This window comes from Camelus ferus, chromosome 28, assembly GCF_009834535.1.
Source record: "Camelus ferus isolate YT-003-E chromosome 28, BCGSAC_Cfer_1.0, whole genome shotgun sequence".
NCBI classification, from domain to species: domain Eukaryota; kingdom Metazoa; phylum Chordata; class Mammalia; order Artiodactyla; family Camelidae; genus Camelus; species Camelus ferus.
The window spans coordinates 6,515,029-6,537,369 of NC_045723.1; the positions used below are offsets into that span (position 1 = coordinate 6,515,029).

At 44.3% G+C, this 22,341-nt stretch overlaps 1 protein-coding gene across 1 annotated transcript in view; it reads right to left on the reverse strand.

The window, feature by feature from the left end:
• Window positions 1-5,845: 5,845 nt before the first annotated feature.
• RMND5A (required for meiotic nuclear division 5 homolog A) overlaps window positions 5,846-22,341 on the reverse strand; it is a 48,529-nt gene continuing 32,033 nt past the window's right edge. Inside the window, exons 5-10 of the mRNA XM_032469695.1 lie at window positions 16,295-16,461; window positions 15,285-15,450; window positions 13,745-13,847; window positions 11,667-11,821; window positions 10,426-10,508; window positions 5,846-9,952 (exon numbers count right to left, since the gene is read on the reverse strand). Of these exons, the coding sequence (XP_032325586.1) occupies window positions 10,445-10,508; window positions 11,667-11,821; window positions 13,745-13,847; window positions 15,285-15,450; window positions 16,295-16,461 (655 nt within the window). The 3' untranslated portion in view covers window positions 5,846-9,952; window positions 10,426-10,444. The remainder of the gene's footprint in view (window positions 9,953-10,425; window positions 10,509-11,666; window positions 11,822-13,744; window positions 13,848-15,284; window positions 15,451-16,294; window positions 16,462-22,341) is intronic.

Consider the following 22,341-nt stretch of genomic DNA (forward strand, 5'->3'; position numbering starts at 1 on the left):
GTATCACTGTTAATATTATGATGTCCATTCTTTCTGATTATTTTCTATGCACATATACATGATACATACTTTAAAAAGTGGGATGGCACTATGCTTTTATAAGTGGCTTTAATAAACGTTTACGGCATACTTTTTTAATGGCAGAGTTGCATTCCATTTTTGGTTGTGCCATCATTTATTTAACTGTTACTTAACGTTTAATTGTTTCCGATTTTTCACTGTCGTCACAACTAACATGACTGAAGTGTTGCACACATCTTTGTTTCTTCAGGGTAAATACCTAAAAGGAAAATCACTGCGCATTTTCCCCTTGGACTTCCCATTTTCACATCAGTCAAAATGGATTTGTCTCTTCTTGTATCGCCTTCCTTCCTCTTAAAAATATTTTATACTGCGCACTTTCCCCTTGGACTTCCCATTTTCACATCAGTCAAAATGGATTTGTCTCTTCTTGTATCGTCTTCCTTCCTCTTAAAAATATTTTATTTTTTATTATTTGTTTGTTTGTTTTTGCGGGGGGCAGGTAACTAGATTTACTCGTTTATTTAAATGGCGGTACTGGGGCTTGAACCCAGGACTTTGTGCATCTTGGTAACAGATGAGCTGATAGTCCTCACATAATAAATCACAAACTCTTCACTTTGTTGTTCAGGTAAATTGGACAAACTAAGAAGTGCACAAATCATTAAGCGTACAGCTCTAAGCCATTATGAAATGAACACACAGCCGCCACCAGGTCAGACACAGAACTCCCCCTACCTTCCACAACTTTAATTTTTAAAAAACAATCTACTTTGGGAGAACAAAAATCTAGACGAAAAAGTATCCTGAGCATGGGAAAGCAGAAGTGAAAGCTGAAAGTTTCTCTGAGACAAAATCTGGCTCTCGCTCCCTTCTCCTAAATCCACTGAGCTAAGCAGAACCCGCAGGGGTAGGGGTGAAGGAGAGGGGAAACCGCAGGGACTGAGGCTCAGCTTGGAACACGTGCCAGGCTCTGGGCTGTCTCTGGGTTCCCTGGAAAAGGTGAGAAGCATCACGCAAAGGACACTCCTCTCCTCATGGGACAAACTTGTGAGGGTGGCCGTGGATCGCCGGTGTCGGAGAATCCGGGCCAAGGCGGAAAAAGGGCATTTCCTCCCCAGCCTGCAGCTCAGGTGGGGCGTGGCTGGGAGAGGGTTAATTACTTACTGATTTCTTTCATACCCAGTACAAAAGGGTTTCACTTATCACAAATAAAATGGTAAATAACCATTTGGAGTTTAAAAATAACAACATAGGAATAAGCATTTATTAGAGTTGGTCCTGGAGACTAGGAATAAAACAGAAGGCCGATCTGCAGGCCCTGAGGCCTCAAGCATGCGAGGGGGTGGGGGGTAGGGGGCGCTGCGGTTCTGGGCTCAGGGCCCGGAGGTGACAGCGGACATCCAACCTGCTCCTTCGTTCTCCGCATGCGGAAGGAGCACCCCACAGTTCAAAGCTGGAGGCTTCAACAATTGTATTTCATTTGCCAATTGCTAGCCTGAAGCACTGGTTTTACAAATTTTCCTGCAACAAAGATGCTCACCACATGTTTTCGGACCCTGAAAACCAGGAGATGGAGAAATGACTTCTTTACTAGGCAGTAAACTTGGTATCAGCAGGCCGGAATCCAGCCTCCACGTGGTTCACTTAAAAAACATGCATCCACTTAACAAAAACATATCCTGCTTGTGCAAGAAGAAAAAACAAAACAAAACAGAGAAATGGGTCATTTCTTTCTCCAGCTATTAAACTGCTTTCAAGAGAGCCTACCTTATGCTTGGAAATCCCCTGTGACTCTGCAACCAGTGGGTCGGGGGAAGGGTCCTCGTTTTTTGTTTTGTTTTTTTCAAACCAGCAAGAAGCTGTCCCTCCCACCTGCCCCAGGCCTGGGTGCAAATCCCTCCTGCACAGGATTTTACAACAACCAGGGACAGGCACCCCTTAACCTGCCCCAAAAAGCAGATTTGAGGCAGACTTGAGCAATAATTTCTCCATCAGAAAGAACGGCAAAGGTCACAACTGCCTGAGATCAGATTAAATGCAGAGGCTCTGAAAGCAGCTTCCTGGCCCCGCTGATTATTGTATGTTCTCTAGCAAGTAAGTGATAATGTCTCAATACCTCAGTCTCTCCCCTTGTACAATGCGGGTAATAACAGTCTCTATCTCAAAGGGCTCTTGGTAAGAATATATGAGTTTATATGTATTTTAAGTGCCTACTTCAGCCACTGGAACATAGTAACAAATAAATGTATACTGAAAAAATGAACTTGTACTGAATTTCTCAAAATTAGTGTTGGAACAATTATACTCTGAAGGCAGCTGACCCGTGTCTGATTCCTCCAACTTCTGTTCCAAAAAAGGGGTGCACAATAACCATTCCTGTTGAGTCTATGTGTTAGAGCAGGCAGGTAACTAGATGTGAGCAGAGAAAGGGGGACATGGGCAAATGGCAGAAATATTGCGAGAATGACAAAAACGTGACACAGAGAAAAATGTGCTGTTGGAAAAATGGCACTGACAGATCTGCTCGACGCAGGTGGCCACAAACTTTCAATTTGTAAAACACGAAGTATCTGTGAAGCACAATAAAGCAAAGTGCAATAAAACAAAGGACTGCCTGTAGAGCACTTAAAAATTCTCTAAAAGTCGACAAGTACCTGAAAACCAAATATACTTTTCTCCTATGCAGCCCAAGATAGAAAACAAAGGTCACCACCACCTGCTCTGTTCTAGAACAAGGGTAGAACAGGGGTTCTCGTCTGAAGTTAGGGCGTTTCCTGCTTCCACCACGAACATCACCAGTGGGTGTATCTCTGACCGCTAACCCCTCATTTGTCTAACATCCCAGGGCAGGAGAAAGGCTGCATCGATGACCGGTGCTGATGACTTAATTCCACACTGTGAATGAAATGCCACCTGTTTCCTGGCTGAGATGCACAGGTAAGTGGGGCAGAGACCGTAGGCTGCTTTCCTAACAACGATCCTCCCTTTCTTCCTCACCTAACAGAACCTTCATTTTATGACAGGTGGCGATACACCAGGCTAAAAGACTACATTTCCCAGACTTCCTTGCAGACAAGTGTGGTGAGTAAGTCGCCGGGTAGAGCTTCCAGGAAAGACTTCAAAGGGCTAACTCAGATGGAAGCTTGTTCTTTTCCCACTCCTTTCCTCCTCCTTCCTGCCTGGACCACAGATACAATTAGAGGTGAAACTGAAGCCACATATCAAGGCTGTGGAGCAGGATAAGAACCCAGGTCCCCTGATGGCATGAAGCCACCACGCAAAGCCCAGACCGCCTACTGCACACATGCTGCTAACTGGTACACACCAGCACAGACACGGGCCCTCAGCCCAAACTTCCTGAACCACCTCTCAAAACTTTCATGGCCATTTAATGATTTCCTGTGAAATTCCTCTGACCTGAAATAACTGAAAGCAACATGGTCTCATGTTAAGACCGAAAGGAAACCTACCAGGCACTTGTAATCTGCTCAGCAGGGGATGCTCCCACAACAGTCTTGAACGCTGACAAGTAACACGTTTCCTTTTAAGGCACATTTTTGCTTTAGAGGGGAAATGACACCGAAGTCCTTCACTTGAAGGGCAGTCCTTGCACGGTGGCAGAATGACGTCCTCAAATGCAGCAAAAAGACCAATCCTGGCGGGGAACTGACAGAACATTACACAACCCACACAGTGTAGGAGACCAATGTAAGTAAGGAGAGTGGGGAGAAGTTAGAAACCCACCTAGAAAACGGAGACAATAGAAAGAAATGGGAATGTATTTTAGATCAGAGCAAGGAGTCCCATCGCTTGAGAGACAAGAACACCTTAATGCTTCTCTATGTTATAGAAGGGCCTGGAACATTGTATGTAACAAAAATATCACCTTGCTGTGTTTTCATTATCTTTTTCTCAGATTATCCTGAGAGCAGAGACCAAGTGGGTCTTGTTCACCACTCTACCCCCAGGACCTACAGTGCTCAACAAAAACTGACACCTTCTTTACCTACTGTACTGGCCTCCCTGGCTCTAACCACCTCTCCCCAACCATCTCATCCACTGTGGTCACAGTGGGCCTTAAAAACACACAACTTACTGCATCTCTCCCGTGACCCTCTGGTAGTTGGGTCACTGTAGTGAAGTTGGAATTAACTTCACTACAGGGTCTTGGTGCTCTGTTTTTCTGCATATACTAGCAGTCCACAAGCCCCAGGAGGGCAAGGACCCTGCTTCCTCCCAGGGCCTGGCTCTTAAAAAAAATTCCACATTGAGTGACTGAAGTTGCCACATCACAATATGTTAAATACTTCCTGCATTTGACATGCACACATCTGCTTATTAACTAAAGGGTTCTACTGTACAAGCCAATATTTACCATGAAGCACTTTGCACTTTTCTGAGCTGGAAGAAAACATAGCTAATTAACACATAATTCCCTGGCACATGGAAGCCCTTGCTTTTAGACAATGCTTCTAATTCTGGTATAATCCATTTGCTAGCATAGAAGACTCACAGACTAACACTCCACTGCAGGGAAAAGCTTTTGTGGAAAAAGAAAAAATACTTTGTCATACATACTGACAGAGATTTCACTGCGGCTTTGTGAAAGGATCATTCCATCTCTGTCCCTTAAGGCAAAGTTTTTTTTAAACAGTAGATCTCAGCCCCTTAGCAAGTCATGAAATCAACTATCTTGTTAAGTATTAGCGAAATAATAGAAAATATCAGTGTATCACGCATTGTAAGCGTTCGTTTCGTAAAACTTGTTTCAGAATGATAAACTCTGCGTGTATACAGGGTTATATTAATTTCTCACTCGGTGCCAGAAAAAAAAAAAAAGTTAGGGAAGTGTGTCCTCCGGGAAAGAACACTTCCGTCTGCTGGGAAATTATCATCCAGCTTCTCCACTGCGGGGTGAGGGGGGATCGAGCTGCTCATTTGAAGGTGCCTTTTCAGTCTTATTTCACCATTACAAAAATCCATTATTTTCTATCTTTGTGCTCATCCTTCCCCACTTTGGTGAAGATGGGGTGGAAACTGCATCTGGCCATGCTGCAAATATGACAAACACTCCCTCAATTACCTGGGTGCCTACGGACATACGCTGACTTTTAAAGTAACTACACGAAAACCGAGTTCAAAGCACACTAAATTTAACTTTTCTTGATGACTCAGGACTTAGTCATCACGGGTAAAGTTTGCTCAGTACACGTGATCCTTACCTGCCACACTTAAAAGGGAGGGTACTTCAGGAAGTAGGGAGCATCCTAGAGGCTCCTCGTGAGGGAAGCGTTTTCTCATAAGCATGCAGGTGCCGACCCAGAAATTCTGGGCTGTGGCTGGAGATCGGCCATTCCTCCCCAGCTCCCAGGTGATGCTGATGCTGCCGGAGACCGCACTTTGAGCCTGGAGATGCCCCCATGCTGCAGGGACAGGTGGTGAGGTCTCTGGCCTCATCCTTACCACCTGGACCGCTAGCTCCAAACACGACGGTGGGAAAGGAGGGACCCACAACGGTTCTCACGGGTAGAAAACATTCTAGAACCTCAGGTAAGAATGAGTGTCTCTTAGAAATACAAGGAAACACCAATGCAACCCCCACCCCGTCCTTAGAAACTGGGGACGGTGGCCCAGCCACCTCTGCTTCTCACATTGCTGGTGGCACAGAAATAGGATGAGATGGTGACAATGATATGTTCTTACATTCTTTACAGGCAGAGCCTTAGCAAATGCAGACAGCAATGTCCTCTCACCTCCACGCTCCCTCCCTCAGATCTTGGGCACCTGTCACAGTTGCACAGACTGGTTCCACAAAACACTCTTTAAGTGTGCATTTCTTTAATTGTTAAAAATATACACAGGAGAAGCCATGTGTTTTTACATAGGAATACACACATTAACAAAGCATTTCTGAGTTTTCCAAAACTATTGTTATCAGTCTAAAATTTATAAATTAAACATATCAGAACCTTTTAAGTTAAAACGAAGTCCCTGAAACTACTGGATGTGCTGGACTTTTCTCAAGATCAAATGAACAGAGAAATGTGAATACAGTTTGTGTTAAATAAGGTTTATTGTTAGCTTTATTGCCTATAGTCTATAAGATGCAACTTTATTGTGCCTTTGCAAACAGGATACATTTCTTAAAAAACTGATCAAAAGTTTCCATACATATAGCTCTATATGATAGATTACAGTGCAACACTATTGTTACATAATTATAGAAACACTATAGAACCCAAGAGCACAGGGTAAGCAAATGAAATACAACCCTGAGCCATCGGAACAAGGTGATTTGATGAATCCTTTCAGCGTAAGTTTAGAAAACATGGAGGAGGGGGGGAAAAATACATGCACACTGCAGTCATGAGCAAAATACATTAAGTACCTGTTCCTTTGCTGGACACAGGTGGGGGTAAATGGTGAATTTCAGACACATGCACACTCACTCACGCTTCCGTCTTCTCCTGCTTCCCTCCCATCCCCAGTACATTCACTCCCACCCCTTCCCAAAAGAAAAGATCAGGCACTAAGTCCTAGTGACCCCCACATCTGCCTTGCTGGAGAACATGTCAAAGTGACTGCTAAAACAAGAGTGTCGGTCCTCACCCATAACATGAAACAAAGCATGTGCCATAAGCCAGTTCCAGCTGCTTCTGCCGCTTTGGAAGTAAAGGAAGCATCTGCTCACTACAGTGGGGAACTGTAGAGGGAAATGTCTTGATAACTAAACTGTTTTCTCTCCCTATGTCTTGAGTAAAATCAACAGCGGGAAAACTCGCCCTAAAACTAAGTGCCTCGTCTGCTATTAAAATACACTTGTCATTCTATTTTTGGTATCTATTCAATTATAGTTCGATAAGAACAGTTCATGAAGTTTGTACCTGCTTATGGTAAACACCGCTGTGCTGCACCAAACCTTCTGCGTGCTCCTCGCTCACGTCCCCCCAAGGCCACAGCACGCCAGTGTTACCAAACATAATGTACGTAGAGTTAGGTGATGAAAAGTATTTGGTTTGTGTCTTCACCTGACACATCCTGGTGATGAAATTAACCAAACACGCCTCCATGCCTTCCCTGAAAATAACCTGAGTCTGCTGACTAAGCAGACTGACCAGCCTGACTGTCAATCCACTTAATCAGAGGTTGAGCTGGAAAACCAGAGGGCTAATGTCTACCAGCAGCTTGTGCAGAAAACCCAAGAGTTCTTGGTTTTTGCAGTTATCTACTGTCCCAAAGGCTGAAACCACCGAGGTGGAAATAACTCACAGCATAAAATACAATGAACTTAAACCGCATAACCTGTGGGACCACCAGGAGAGAAAAAAGGATCCTCATTGCCCACATAACTTGGTGTGGGTTTTAGCGTCTCTGTATACATTAGCTGCTACCGAAAAAAAATCAAAAAACTAAAGATTTACTTCGTAACTCTTATTTTCAGTTAAATGCTCATACACTCACAAAATACTCACACACCCTATGAATATGAGGTGGCTCTTTTCTTCAAAATTTTAAAAATCAAGAGGCACCAATACCCGTTCGTTTATGTATTTAGAAGTCTCATATAATCACCACTGAAGCAACAGAAATGGCATCTGTGAAGATCACACACAGGAGAAAAAAGATCAAAAGACAACCTTAGCCGCTGCACTTCACGCTGTCCTTGAAAGCACAGATGCTCTGAATCAGAATCTAAGGATCTGCTAAGGTTTTATCGGTTTAGCATAGTCCCATGGCCTTTGTCCGTGATTGGTAAGTGGAAATGGCTTCTTAGTAAGAAATGTTTAAGAAACCACTCTGAAATTGTTTTCAACGTACACTGTTATCATTAGTCTGACTGTAACACACCTTAGCTTTATCACGACCTCCTGCGAGAACGCAGAGCGTGACCAAGCACATCCTCCCGCCCGGCTGACTGACAGCCCCAGCGACAGTCCTGCCACCACTGGTGAAGGTGAAGGTGTGTCTAGAGCAGAAAGGTCAGCATGTTGTACTTCAGCATCTTTGGTTAAGGTCTGGCTTCTTCAAACCCACCTCTCTTCTCCACGTTTAGTCACCTAAGAATTTTAAGTCCATGCATTTAGTTAAAGAAGGTCACACGACAAAATTTTCACGTGAAATTGTCAGATCAACAAGAGTCTCCCAATTTTTGGCCCTACCCCTGCCCAGTGGGACCACAGGGACCTTGCACAGGAAGCTGTAAAGTCCAACGCTTCAGTTAAAGCATGTTCTTTCTAAGGTCTCATAGGCCGCATAGAGAGCTTCCACAGGATCCCCAATCCTGGGAGAGGGACAAAGCAGAGCTCTCTCTGGCTTTTGTCCTTCAAGTGGCCTGAGCCAACTATGTTAAGTGTCTGGTCGCCAAAAATATTTACCACCAGCCTTGAGAGCAATGTCTGTACTGTTCAAATCATACATCAAGCCTAAATGTTGTGTAGGTGTTTGAGGTGCAAAGGCGAGAATAAGCTGTGACTAAAATAAATCTGGCCTAGCGAGAAAAAAAAAAAAAAGTTAAAAAAAAGGTAACACTCTGGGTTTTAATTCAAAGGAAAAAAATACATAATAAAGCAGTTTTACATCCTTGGCCAGAGTGTTCCCTGGAATTCCCTACCTTCTCCTTCTAGAGTCCAAGGAGCTGCTCTCTGCTCTCTTCCTTCACTGTGTTAGTGGAGACCTGCAGGTTCCAACAGGAAAGCAGAAACGCAGGGCAAAAGCCGCTGTGGGGCCAAGACGGAAGTGGGGCAAAGCGGGTACCCGGAGCGCCCAGCCAAATCCCTGGCTGCGCCCCACAGTGCAGTGACCCTCAGCATCAGCCGGACCACACGCAGCAGCGAAGCAGCACCCCTTCCTTCACAAGCGAGTCCCGGCTCTCCCAGGGGAACATCTCAGGACAAACCATCCAGGCCGGACCGCTACAGCGAACGCTGCCAGGCTCCAATTAACTCAGCACCAGATCTGTCAGCTCCCTCCCCCGCAAACGAAGTCAATCTGCAGTAAAATGTGGAGTGTCACATTTCTCTCTGCTCCTGTGTATTCTTCTTTCTTCCTTTTCTCATCAAAGTTCTCCTGTACTGATATTCAGTTCCCAGTCAGATGAAATAGAGTTGCAAAGTATTTGGTGGTTTCCATATGACATTCTTCTCAAAATGAAGTGACTTCGTAGGTTTAAGTCGGAATTATGTCCACAAAAGTCTTTTTCATGTAGTTCATCATACAGAGAAAGACTCTTACACATGGCTATTTCTGGACAGTGCATTAAATGAAGATACCTCGCGAGAGAAAGGATCATTATCGGTACCCAGTAGAATAATATAGAGATTCACAATGAGATGATACACTTTGCAGAAGAGAGGCATTGAACAGTATACTATTCAAATACAAAAACAGCAATAAACATAGTCTGCACTACAGAAAATGTGCTAGCTTCTAACTTTAAGGATTTAAAGTGGTAAGTCTGGTAACTGCATTTTAGGACTGGAACATGCTTCTTCCCTTCCAGATACACAATGTTTGATGCCGGTGCACATATATACACACACACACAACACTGTGTCTGCAATGACATACAAAGGCAATAGACAGCCAAGTCCTGAAGGCAGATTTCAGAGAAGAGGGCTACCAAGACCAAGAGAGCAAATAGCAACTTAAGAACACGTCTAACTTCAGAATTTTGTTTTATTGAACACACTTTTAAAAACAAGCACCTCTTGGCAATAAAAGCAAAGAAACAATAGTAGTGCTTCCACTCAGTTCTGGTGGAAGATTTCTCACACCAACCTGCTAAAATTTATGACGGCATTTTTTTATAGAAGGCAGCCCCGCTGGGGCTACAAGCAGAGCTCAGATGCAGGTCTGCTAACTTCTCGGTGAGAGCTGGAGCAGAGGAAAACATCCAAAAGCAAATTTGGAATTTATCACAGCTTTCTTCCTTAAGCAAAAGAAACTGCAAATTAGCTTCATGACCACAATTCAGTTTTTCAAACTGCTTCTGAAGAATTTTCATTTAATTATGTATACACAACATGTTTCTTCACAAACATTCTCAAGGCTTAACAGTTATCAAGAGAATGACAAAAGTAAAAGCAGGAGAAATATTAAACACATGGCGGGGAGGTCAATTTCTGTTTCTGCTCTTAAAAAGTAAAAAAATCACCATATAATTAAGTACAAAAACCTGCATTGAATGACAACTGCTGGTGTATTTACTTGATCAGAAATGAAGACCAAGAATATAATAAAGCCCTATGACAGGTGTCCCCCAGAGCACTCCCTCAGTGTGTGCACACTAAAATGTTGGCAAAGTTTCTGGAGCGTTAGCTTATATAAACATGGGAGTCCTTGGTTAGCTGCATTAAATGGGACGTTCTCTTCTGAAATGCGCCTCCATTCAGTTTCACTTACAAATTGCAAACTAATTTCTTCAGAAAAATATCTGTTTGGCATCCCCTGGACTTTGTTCCATTGGACAATATGGACATTTTAATCTAAAGACAAGAAAGAAAACACGGAATCAAGGAACAGGATCAGTACAGAGCATTCAATTTTCATGTACTTATAGAGTATCTTTAAAAAAAATTACACACATACACTGTTTTTCACTTTGAGGGGTAACTGTGTTTTCTCTTACTGTAACAGCCAGCGTCACAAATGAACACCATCCAAGCCAGACCCCACACTGAAAGGCTCTTCTTTAGTGGAAATCAGTGAAAATTATTTTGTACAAAAAACAAAGACAACTTCTGAAAATTGCATTTGGGGTTTCAGGAGGAAATGCAACTTTTCTCCTCCAAGGTTTAGCTTGCACCGATCTCGAAATGACTTTCGGAGGTACGAGTGTCACAATCCACTCACACACAGCAGGTCTGATGCCAGCTGCTAAGCCTACAGGACACGCGGCCCACCCAGAGCGGCCTGCACGCCCCGTGGTGGCGCGAGACCCCCTGCAGGGGCACAGGAACCCAGCACAGCCCGAACCAAGACCACCGTCTGGCTTCTAGTGGCCACTCACCCGCACTCCCAGGGCTGCTGGGAAGGGCACAGGCAATTTTATTACAAGCCAGAGGCTTCTCTGAGAAGAAAGACTTAACCATAATGGGTCTGAAACCAACTCCAATGAAACATCTTCTAGCCACTTGAGCTAGAAACAGTTTTGAGATTGTCTTTTTAAAAGCTGGGCTCATCATGTATAAAAATTATAAATGTATACACCCTTTGAATTAGTAATTCCAATTCTACAAATTTATAAATCACACAAAGATACGGTAAATTCACTTTATAGTAACAAAAGTTAAATGCTCATCATTAGGGAACTGGTTCAATAAATGATCCTATTTCCATATGGCAGAATATTCTGCAGCTTTAAAAAAGAATGAGGACTCTTTCTATATCATAAAAAGATCTCTAAGATGCATCACTAAGTGAAAAAGCAAAGCGCAGAACAGTACACAGCACGCTACCATCTGTGTAAAGGGGGAGGGATGAGAGGGGCTGAAGACCACGCCCCTAAATCTAACCAGCAAATTCAAGACTGACAAAAAAAATCAGAAACACTCACGATACTAAATGAATAGTTAAGAATCTATTAATTTCTAAAGTCTACCTTTTTTTTTTTAACAAACATTTTTCAAAAGTCAGACACTTACTTGCTACCGTTAAACATTTTATTCAGGGCGTCTCTTGATATAATATGACCACAGACCAATTTCATGGGTGGATTGTTGTCTGTTGTTTGCTGACGAAGAATAGGACAGGCAAAAATAGAGTGATACCAGCACTTCTTACCAAGGTCCACTTCAATCTGTTTTTTTTAAAAAGTTAAGAGTCTCAAGTTACATTACAGAAAACCATCCACATGTTGATATGCACTACGCAGCAAGGAACATTTATCAAATCTACTCAACTGACGGCAACTTTTTATAGCATTTTTCTAACTTGCTCAAATAGGCAGTCTTAGGGATTCAAAGTATTACTTCATAATTCTAAATTAGCCCTCAAATTTATTTTTAACACTACTTTTCAGACCAAATTCTGATGTCTGAGAGGAGGAGTAAGGCAGTGCTCTGTAAGTCAAACACTCTCGAAAATCTGTAATTTGTACTGAAAATTTGTTCGGGATATACCGAAGAGCTAACCCAGCAGAAATCCCGGCTGTTCCTGTGGGACACTTAGCTCGGCGACACAAGCCAGGGTGGCAACGCCTCTAACACAGGCTAAAGGCCGCTGCTGCCACGTGGGCTTCAGATCCGGGCTTCCCCTGTTCTGTGTGCACCTGTCCAGAGAAACCACCCGAAACAAGGGCTTTACAGACCCTCAGGCCCCCTCACAACCCGTCATCCGAGCCAATGGCACCTGTACATCGGCTCCCTCCTTCCAGCAAACACAACGAACAGAAGCGATGGAATCAGCTCAGCACAGTGGCTGGCGCATGACAGAGGCTCCACGAAGGCCGGTTCTTCCTGTTTCTTTCCTTCTAAATCTAGCACGGCTGTCGGTATAAACGTCTATCACTCAGACTCTTTTAGAAAGCTGACCAAGTGTAAGAACAGCTCCGAGAAACACTCATTTCCCAGCACCTCCCAGTGCGCTATTCCCCGGCACCGGGATTCGGGCGAGTTCAGCTTTCAGTGCGCAGTGGCCCAGGGCTTGAGGGTCAAAGGTTCTGACGACACAACTGGGAACACCTGCCCTGGCGAGGCGAGGGAAGGCTCGGCGCCCCCCGCCCGCTCAGATGAGCAGCAGCCACGCTGGGTACGGCTGGCGTCCTGACCACACTCAGGACTGGGGCCGCACCTGTGCCTTTGATCTGAACGGATCACTGAGAAGCTGGGGCAACCAACCGACAGCTACCAGCTGGAAGGACGAGGTAACTGCAGATAAACCTGGGTGCAGGGGTGGCAGAAACACAGCCAAAAGCCAAATGCGTGTTTTAGCCCATTAGAGCCTGTGACACAGTCACGACAGGCATGGTGACTCCTGTCAGAGGCCTGGTGGAAACACACACACGTGTCGTAACTACATGGCAACGAAACCTGACTGCCTATTCTGTGGTCCACACTATCCCCAGCATACCAATGCTGTCTCTAGCCTTAACAGCCCCATAAAGAGAAGCATGGTCCTCATTGTAGACATGGACAAACTACCGCTTTCAGAAGTTAGAGAGCTCGTGACTGGAGCTGATGTTGAAAACCCTGGCCTGTTCCATGACAGCGGTGGGCACACAGCACGGGAGGGCCACTGCTGACTGCGGGTGTCCCTGGGACAGCCCTTAACAGCTATGTACTCATTTTAATTGGTATTGGGAAATATAACCAGCACAAACCCATGACCCCATAAATATCAATATTTAAGACAAAACTAAATCCAATCAAGCTGACTCACCGATTTTACATTTTTAAAAATCCACAGTGTGAGTGGTTTATCAACTGCACCACAGAACACAGCGCACGCTACAGCATAGACCACCCTTCCCACCTGTATTTTTCCTTCACGAGCTGTCACTGCCACTCTTAAGTAAAATGGTAAGAAAACTGCTCCAGTGCCTCCAAAATGTACCAGCTCCCAGTTCTATGGTTTCATCACGTCTACATATACGGAAAAGGATCCCCATCAAACAATTACAATCCTGTTCCCTGATTAAAAGGCAAGACAGGCATTTAAAATTCTTAATATCCAAGTTCTTCTAATGACAGGAGAGGCAATAACGAAAGAAAATGGAACTCACAGGTAATTCATCTTTCTGGTTCCAAACTCCTGTGCACTGCCTCTGTTCGATCACAGCTTTGATATTAATTAAAGCTGGCAGCGCCACACACCCTGCTGAGAAACTGGGAGGGCAGAAGAGGAAACGTTAGTGCCAGGCCAGGTGTCAGAAAGCTCAGTTTGAGGAAACGCCAACTCCTGCCGACTCCGTGCAGAGGGCCCCGGGCATTGGATTCAAAGTATTACAAAGCCCTCCGCTTTGCTAAGTCAGCGCGTGTGTGCGCGAGCCCGTGTGCGCACACACACACCTCAACAGTTTACAAAACCATTCGACTTAATAGGCTCTGCGTATCCATCATTAATGGCATCGTTAACATCAACGACACTCTGAGACATCTCCTTGCACAGTCCCTTGCCCACCCAGATCACCCCTGTCCACGGCAGAAGTGCGCATTTCTCAGATCTGGAAGTGCTGGCAGTCAACTCTTGGTCGAGTTCCCCTCCTGGACTGTCCTCAGTTGAAGAAAGCGACCTGGCCAGGGCTGCACCAAAACTCACCAGGGAGTAGTTTTTTTAAGCTGAGCTGCAAAGTGGCACCTGAATCCTTGCCCCTGTATTTCCTGGTACCCTGCCCCACTAAACTCCAACAGTCTTGTACTCTGAATCAATCTTCCTCTCATGCAAGATTTTGTAAGAACACACTGATCTTCCAAGTGTTAGTACATTTCATTATATAATATCAGAAAGTTCAAATTCATTATTATCCCCACCAGTCTCACTGCGAACATCTTTTAAGCACTGGGAAGCTGTCAAGCTCACAGTGGTGGGTTTACATTTCCCCAAATTTCTATTTTGGCTTCAAGTCTTGAATTTTATCACTGTGGCAAGACACTGCCACCTGCTTTCCCTGGTGCGACCGGTCACGTCACTCATCTGAACACGTATCTGCCACAAACCTGGGTGTGAAGAACCAGAGTTGGTCTTTCAGTGGTTTTTCAAGTAAAAACTGCATTTCAGGGAAAAGGCAACTAATTTTTTAGCTCATAACTTAAGCACCATACAGCTGCTTTTTCTTGAGACAAGTGTCACTGTCTCATGACATGACATGGAGCTGAAGTGCTTTCTGTGAGCTCCCTACCTGGGCACGCAGAGCAGTGAAAAGATGTGTGCTCAAAGGCTGAGACTTAATAAAATAAGTAGCTTTCAATGTTTTGTCAAGAACATTAAGTAAAACTAACGTCTTAAACTGCCAAACGTGTACTGGTGAGGAATCCCGCAAGTCCCTGTGGGGTTTGGGACCACTGCCCTGATCTGGGCTCAGGCAGGAGCAGTTTAACCCACAATGTCGACAAAAAGGCCCTCAGAGACCCCCAAAGGACCACAGACCACACTTTGGTTAACTACTGCTCTAAAACTGTCACTGCCAATTGTGATGATCTCTTGAAGTACCAACTGCAGAAAGACAAACGTTCCTTCAGCTTTAAATATCAAGAACCAGACAACAAATTAAACAGAACTGACCAAATGCGTGCCTCAGTAACAGACAAGACCAGTTTCCATACCTGACACTGAGGGGGGACTCCACGGAGAGCCCCAGGAGGGCACAAGCATCCCGCGTGAAGATGTCGCAGATGTCAGCCCACTGGTTCGCATCAAGCAGGTGAACATATGGCGAGTTCTCGATCCCCTGTCTCAGGTACACGAGGCTTCCCATCAAAACCTGAATGTCTGAACAAAAGCAGCAGCAGTTTGGAGGTGCGAGTGATCACACCTGAAGGGGAGCTTGCAAGGAATTCACCGAAAAGACCAAAATTTCCCCAAGTATATTGACACAGCCCCAAATAACTGACTAACAACATCTTTTAAAATTCTGGTCCTTGGCAAGGGGATAGCTCAGTGGTAGAGCGCATGCTTAGCGTGCACGAGGTCCTAGGTTCCATCCCCAGTGTCTTCATGTTAAAAAAATAAATAAATAACCAAAGAAATCACCTCCTCCCCACCCAGAAAAATAAATTTAAAAAGTTTTAATTAATAAAATAAAATTCTGGTCCTTAAGCTTGGTTTCTAATAAAGAAGCAGCATAAAGAAAAAGAGAGGAAAAAAATGAAAGCACTAAATACTGAACTTAAAATTACTTTAATTACCATCATCTAGAGGAGTAGTAACAACCCTGTCACAAACGGGGCCGTCACACATCTCTAGCTGTAAAACCAGCCAGGCCTCCCACACCCCACTCGGGGTTAAGTGCCGCCACCTGGGGGCACCCGTGGCAACGACAACACGGGGGTGGGGGTGGGAGGGGCAGTGAGTGCAGAACGCCTCACTCTGTCTCCTCTTAGTTTAACACAGAATCTCCAAAAATGCAATGTCCCTGACTTTTCACTTACGAGGGTGTAATGTTTTACTTTTGTTCTAGAGCCAGTCAAGAGCTCTTGTGGTAACTGACGAGCATCCACCACTGTCTCAGTTTATTACCAAGAGTATCTATCAGATCTAGTTAAGACAACTTAAATTCCTGTGGTGGCTACAGACCTGCTCCAAACACTAAAGAACAACCTGACTCCAGACTCACCTTTTTGATGATTTAGGGCAAATGGCTGAAAATTTTTAGCATATTGTAATGCCTCTCGCTGATTTGTAGTTCCGCCCATTAATAAGCTAATAAAATATAGTCTGTGAAGCTTAAACTCCAAGGAGCTGTTCTGGGCTATGAGCATTTCTCGGTTGGATACTGCCCATCTGAAGAAAAAGCAAGAAAGATTTGAACAGTAATTATAAGCGCAGCCATGTGTGTGAAAAATTGTCTGAAACCTAACACAAAAAACGGGTTTAGTCTGCCATCTTGTGGGAGTCAGTGGTAACATCAACCCCCTGGCCCAGGCACTTCTTTTTGCCAAAAACTGCATCTAGAGATGCTCTTCAGCCAGTGAAAAAAAGAAAAAATATTGTTAGATGACAATTTTACACCAAGACAAGACTGACTGACATATTTGGGATTGTACAAAGCTACACTTTAAAGCAAGTGGCAGCCAGGAGGCTGACTGCTCGCTGCTTATATCCACTACTCCCCGCCCGTTAAACCGGCATGTTCATAATCGAATCACAAGAGTCTGATTCCATCTATCTTTAAACTTCCACTCGTGCAAGATTTTGTGCTACTTGCTTTGAGATGAAAAACAGTAAACACAGGTATTTTGCTCTCAAGGTGCTTTCATTCTAATCAGGCAGATAAAGCTACAGGAATACCACATAGTGTAGCACACGTTGCCAAAAAGATTTGTACACAGTGCTAATGCGGGAAAGAACAACACACACTAGTCCAAACAGCTGGAATAACCAATCTGGAGACGGGACTACCAGTTTAAGGTAAGCACTAAGCCGAAAAGGGTATCAGCAGGTGTTAAAATCAGACTTGCAAGCAAGCGTTAAGAAGCACTGCTTTACTTCTCTAACGCACTGACATGCAGAAGATGTCAGCATCACCTTCTTTAATCTGATCTTTCGTTGGACAAATATTCCCCAGTTAACCTAATTCACCAAGGACCCTCAGGATCTGAACTACTGAGTTACCCTACAAATCCCAAGAGTAAAATGCTTCAAGTTACTCATAGTCACTCAGCTGACTGGGATTAGACTTCACAGAGCTGCACTCTCACTGGAACCTACCCTTCCCCGAAAGGGCTGCACATGCATACGAATATTCCAGTCCACCTGCTGGTGCATGAAGCTTCTCTGACCTCAAAAATCAAAGTGATTTTTTAAAATATTAATTACTTGGACCTTGGAAATATATACTTAAATTTAAGTACGGCTTGGATCCTGACCTGGCACTAGATTAATGCGGCCCAGCTGCAACACCAACTCTGGTGAATCCTGCCGACACCCACAAGGGACCTCCAGCAGCTCTCCTTTGTGAATGCCCAGCACCGGCCATCTGTACCAAAAGGACTGTGCTCTGGGCATTCTCCAGTCTGCCAGGCACTTGCCTGACTTCAGATCCCAGGAAATGTACTTAAATTAGGTCACTTACCATAAATTTTTCCTACCCTCTTCTCACTCGTAGAAGCGTGAGCATCCTTCCTACTAACACATAAGGAGAGGCAGCGAGCTTTTCCTTTTTCTGTTTCTGATACGAGGCATATGCATAAGAGTTTGCAATAGTCAAAGAAGGAAGCTGACAGAGAGTAACTACAAATTTTAGTAGCCGATGAAAGACAACAGAAAATGACACAGTCTGTAAGTGGGCAATTCACAAAACAAGAAAAAATCAATTTCATTTTTATAGGGAAATGTCCATGATGTAATGTTAAAGGGGGGAAAAGATGTGCTATATAGAAAACAAATAACTTCCAGTTATCAGAATTTTTATCAGTAATGACTCCAGCAAAGTTGGATGTCATGTATGGACCACAGCATGGACCGTGACCAGTCACCGGCAGACAGAAGCAGCAGGGACGTGACCGGTTACGATCACGAAGCACACGTGTTACTTACGTGGTGAGCTGTGGACTGAAGCGCTGGCAAAGAGTTTGTATTTTATGCAATTATTCAATTAATATATTGTGGAAACAAATTTGAACTGTTGCTGGGGAATCGGTGTTATTTAACCAAACTGTGGTAAATGAATTTGAGCATACTGGAATTGTGCAGAGAAGACTACCCACAGGTTCAGTAGAGAAAAGAAATAGAACAGAAAAAACATAAGGATCTCAGCGACAGGAGGTTACTGTATAAAGGCAAAGAAGGCCCTTTAGGCCTTTTGAGGAGCTGAACCCATCAGCACCGGGCTTTCTGCCCCTCCACTCTTCTCCGTGAGAGGAGGGACGGCTGCACTGGAAAAGCCCAGAGAGAGGTTTATGCCCAGAAGGAAGTTACGCAACACAGGAGGTGCAGCACAGTGGCTGGCCAATAGGATCAATCAGAGGCATTTGTCACGTGGTGTAAAGAATTAAAGGAGGAAGATGAGGCCTGCTGAGAACAGAACAGAGGGAGAGAGGTGCACGCCAAGAAAACCACGCAAAGCATCTTCAGACAACCTGGTCTGGCAGCTTGTGTTACCATCAACAGTGATGTGTCCAGAAGGAGGACTTGTCCCCTCTGAAATTAGAAGCCGTGGTCCTATCTCCCAATGTAGGTGTTTGTTATATTTTTGCAAAAGGACAATCAAACGCAAATTGAGTAGCTGAAAACAGAACTAAAAAATGCCAGGCCCTAGTATTTTCTACAAGTTTCTTAACAATCTCTCCATGCACAGAACTCTAGTTCTTTATTCAGATCTCTCTCATGGCTCCTGACACAGTCTACATGGAAGGACCATTTCTAGTCCCTGGAGGGAGGGGCTCTGCCTTGCTCACCTCGGCACCCCTCCTATGGAGAGCGCAGGTCAGCAGGGCCAGGCGGGCGTGGACTTAAACCCCAGTGCTGCGCTGCTGAACCTGGGCAACCTGTTACCTGCTGCTCTCAGACAAAATGGGGGCAACTCAAAGGGTTGTGGGCATTAAATGACCGGGTAGTTAAAGCACCAACCGCAGAGACGGCACACAGACACAGACACTCAGTAACAAGCTATTTAATGTGTGTTAACTGAATGGATGAAGATTAATGTTCTCCAGGACCATATTTTCAATAAGAAAATTACATTTAAAAGAGTTCCTTGGGCACTCCCATGACATACTCAGTGCAGCCTGGACTTCTACAGAATCAACTCTGTGGGAATAGGACCCATCAGCATGTGTATGTTAATCCTCTTCAAAAAGTTTTGAAGTTTCCTTAGCTGGAAGTTCACACTGAATATCTGGGTATCTGATTCACTGAGCAGGAGTAAAGGGCAGAAGACAGCCACAGCCTTAATTAACCCGATACAACCAAATCCAAAACCTACGAAGCACAAGAACTACAAAAGCATAAAACCAAAACTGGCACCAAAAACGTAATCATCCACCTGCCTACAAGGCCCTAGAAGACACATGACCAGTAAGACAAAAAACTAGTTAATGAGCTGTTAGGGGAAGAGGTGCTGTACTCTGGTTAATGGCATTTCTAGCAGAAAACTCTTGATCTTTAATTTTTAAAAAACTTAACCACCACTACACTACAACCAGCAAGCTAATTAAACATTCAGTTACATGATTAACTTTACGGTAGTTTTTTTTACAAGAAACTCAGCTCCCTCCCTAAATCTCCAGTGTGGGCCCCAAGAGCACTGTCAGCTTTGAAACCATTCTGTGTTTAGAGAAACACTGTAGACAAAAAAAAATTACACCCAGTAAGGCCATCACTGTCACTGTCACAGTTCTCTCTGTTCAATGCCACTGCATTCTCCTAATAAGCAGAGCTTCTGGGCCTCTTCCATAAAAAGACCTCAAGACAAAACTACTTACTTCGGTGACTAAGTTAAAAGCAACCCATGGCTAAGCAATTGTCGCACAGAAACACAAAGCATTAATTATCCTAACTGTCAGGCCTCCGAAAAGACTTGGCCCACTGTTAGCTCCATATTTAGAATTTCCACATTACTCCCAAAATAATTAAATAAAACAAGGTTCCACCATCACAGTCAGCCGTTCGTCCCCAGGAACCTAACTGACAGCATTTGTCTGTTTCTCTCTCACAATTTTGCCGACCTGGGTTGGTGTCCATTTCTGGTAATATTGAATAAAAACACCTCTTGCCAATTCTTACAGCATGTTCCACTACAATCCTTCAAGGCAGTTTTGTTTTTTTTTTAAAGGTTTACAAATATCTTCTTTTTCTAATCTATCTTAGAGCTATCTTCTTGGGGAAAAAAGCTGAAGTTCAGGGAAACGAGTAACATTATTTACTCCACAGTTGTAGACCTGCCTGAATGGCACTGGTGACTGAATCACGTGCTTAAAAAATTCAGAGACAGGCAAAAATCAAGCTCAGCCAAAAAAAGAACCCTGTAACTCTGCTTTAGGATTTCTGAGACATTTCATTTCATTTCTGAGATATTTTCAAGTGGTAAATTCTCATATATGAGTTGAGTCCATCGCTGGAACCACTAACATTTCACTCATCTCAGAGTTGGTGTAAATCTCTGTCCTTCTTACGTGCTATTTAAGAAAAAGTCAACTCAATAGGTATGCATTTGAATCTACTTAAACAACATTCACATTTCAACTTTACAGGAGGCTCTGAGTCATGCAGAGCTCAGCAGAAGTGCCCAACAGTTCCATGTGACAAGTGGCCGCCATGCAGGACAGCACAGTTCTACAGATTTTATGAAGTATGACACTGCCTTATTTAGTGCTCGTTTCCTACCACAACACCAAGTGCTTCATAAGCCTAAATTAGTAAGAGGTCAGCATTTTATAAGGACAAATTCCAGAGGGCCCCTTTCATTCCTCTTCCTGGCCTAGTTTAGGTCCTTAGGAATAGTTCATTTCAATTTCCCCTTTTTTAAAAAGATGATTCTCAATCTCTCTACGGTCATGGCTTGCCCACTCCTTTCCAGTAACGCTCAAGTCCTTGGTGAGACTGGATCCAGAGGACAGACGGCCAGGTCTACTCTTTCTCTTGAGGAGTATCCACTGCCTTGGAACTTCATACAGACTTGGGCCAGCAACAAACATGAAACAGACAACTGAAAATGGTGTTACCACCCAAGCACTCTCTCCTCTTTTGGCCTCTATATTCCACTGTGCTGCTTCTCCTTCTGTATTCTTCCCACGGGGCACCTCTCTCCATTTTCAATAAGCTTCTTTTTAGCAGAGTAGCTCCTACGGCACCAGACTCAGTGCACAGGCACAGTGAGTTAAAAACGTATTCCTCAGCTCACCTCTTCCGCCCATTCAGAATTAAGAACCCCCACCACTCAACAAAACAAAACAAAAACCCTCAAACGGTGGGGAGAAAAAATCAAACTTGTCAGACCTTGATTCCTTTTCTCCAATGGTACATCCAGCAGAGCTTTCCTTACCCTGCGGTTCTACGTGGCTGTTAAAGACGCCTGAACCAGCAAGGCCGCCCACCTACAGGAAGCCAGAACTAACAAGGAGAAAACGGACACCTGAAAGGTGTCACCCTCCTTCCCAGCGGCAGTCCAGGCTCGGCAATCGGGCACCTCGGCCTGGCTCCCTCCGTTTTCATTTCCTAAAACCTTTCTGTGCTGTTGAACTGTGTTTCAGTCACTGATACCACCATTTCTCTCAGTCCAGCAAGCACCTTCTTCTCCTCACCGTTCACACTCCACCCAGAAGCCACAAGGCAAGCTCATCTCACCTCCCCTGTGGTTGTTATTTCTAGCCTCACCTAATCGCTAGGCTTAGGGATGGAGCCCTCTCGTGTTTCACCAGGCTCGCCTGGTACTGCTCATGGCCGGGCCAGTCTAACAGAACAGCTTGTCTCTCTTCTGTGAAATTCTCCGTAACTTCTCTAACTCCGTAAATTCTCTCTAACTTCTCTATCTCTTTCTTGTAATCATTCAGTTAGTTTCTGTCCCCTCATGGCATTCTGCTGAGGCTCTGCAAACAGAACTGCATGTTCCTGTGAACTAGCGCTGGGAGGCCCTGGGCCTGCTCTGAGTGTTGAAAGAGACAGATTTTTAAGTCTGCAAGGTTGAAAGTCAGATCCTAGCCTGTGGCAAACCCACCAAGGTAA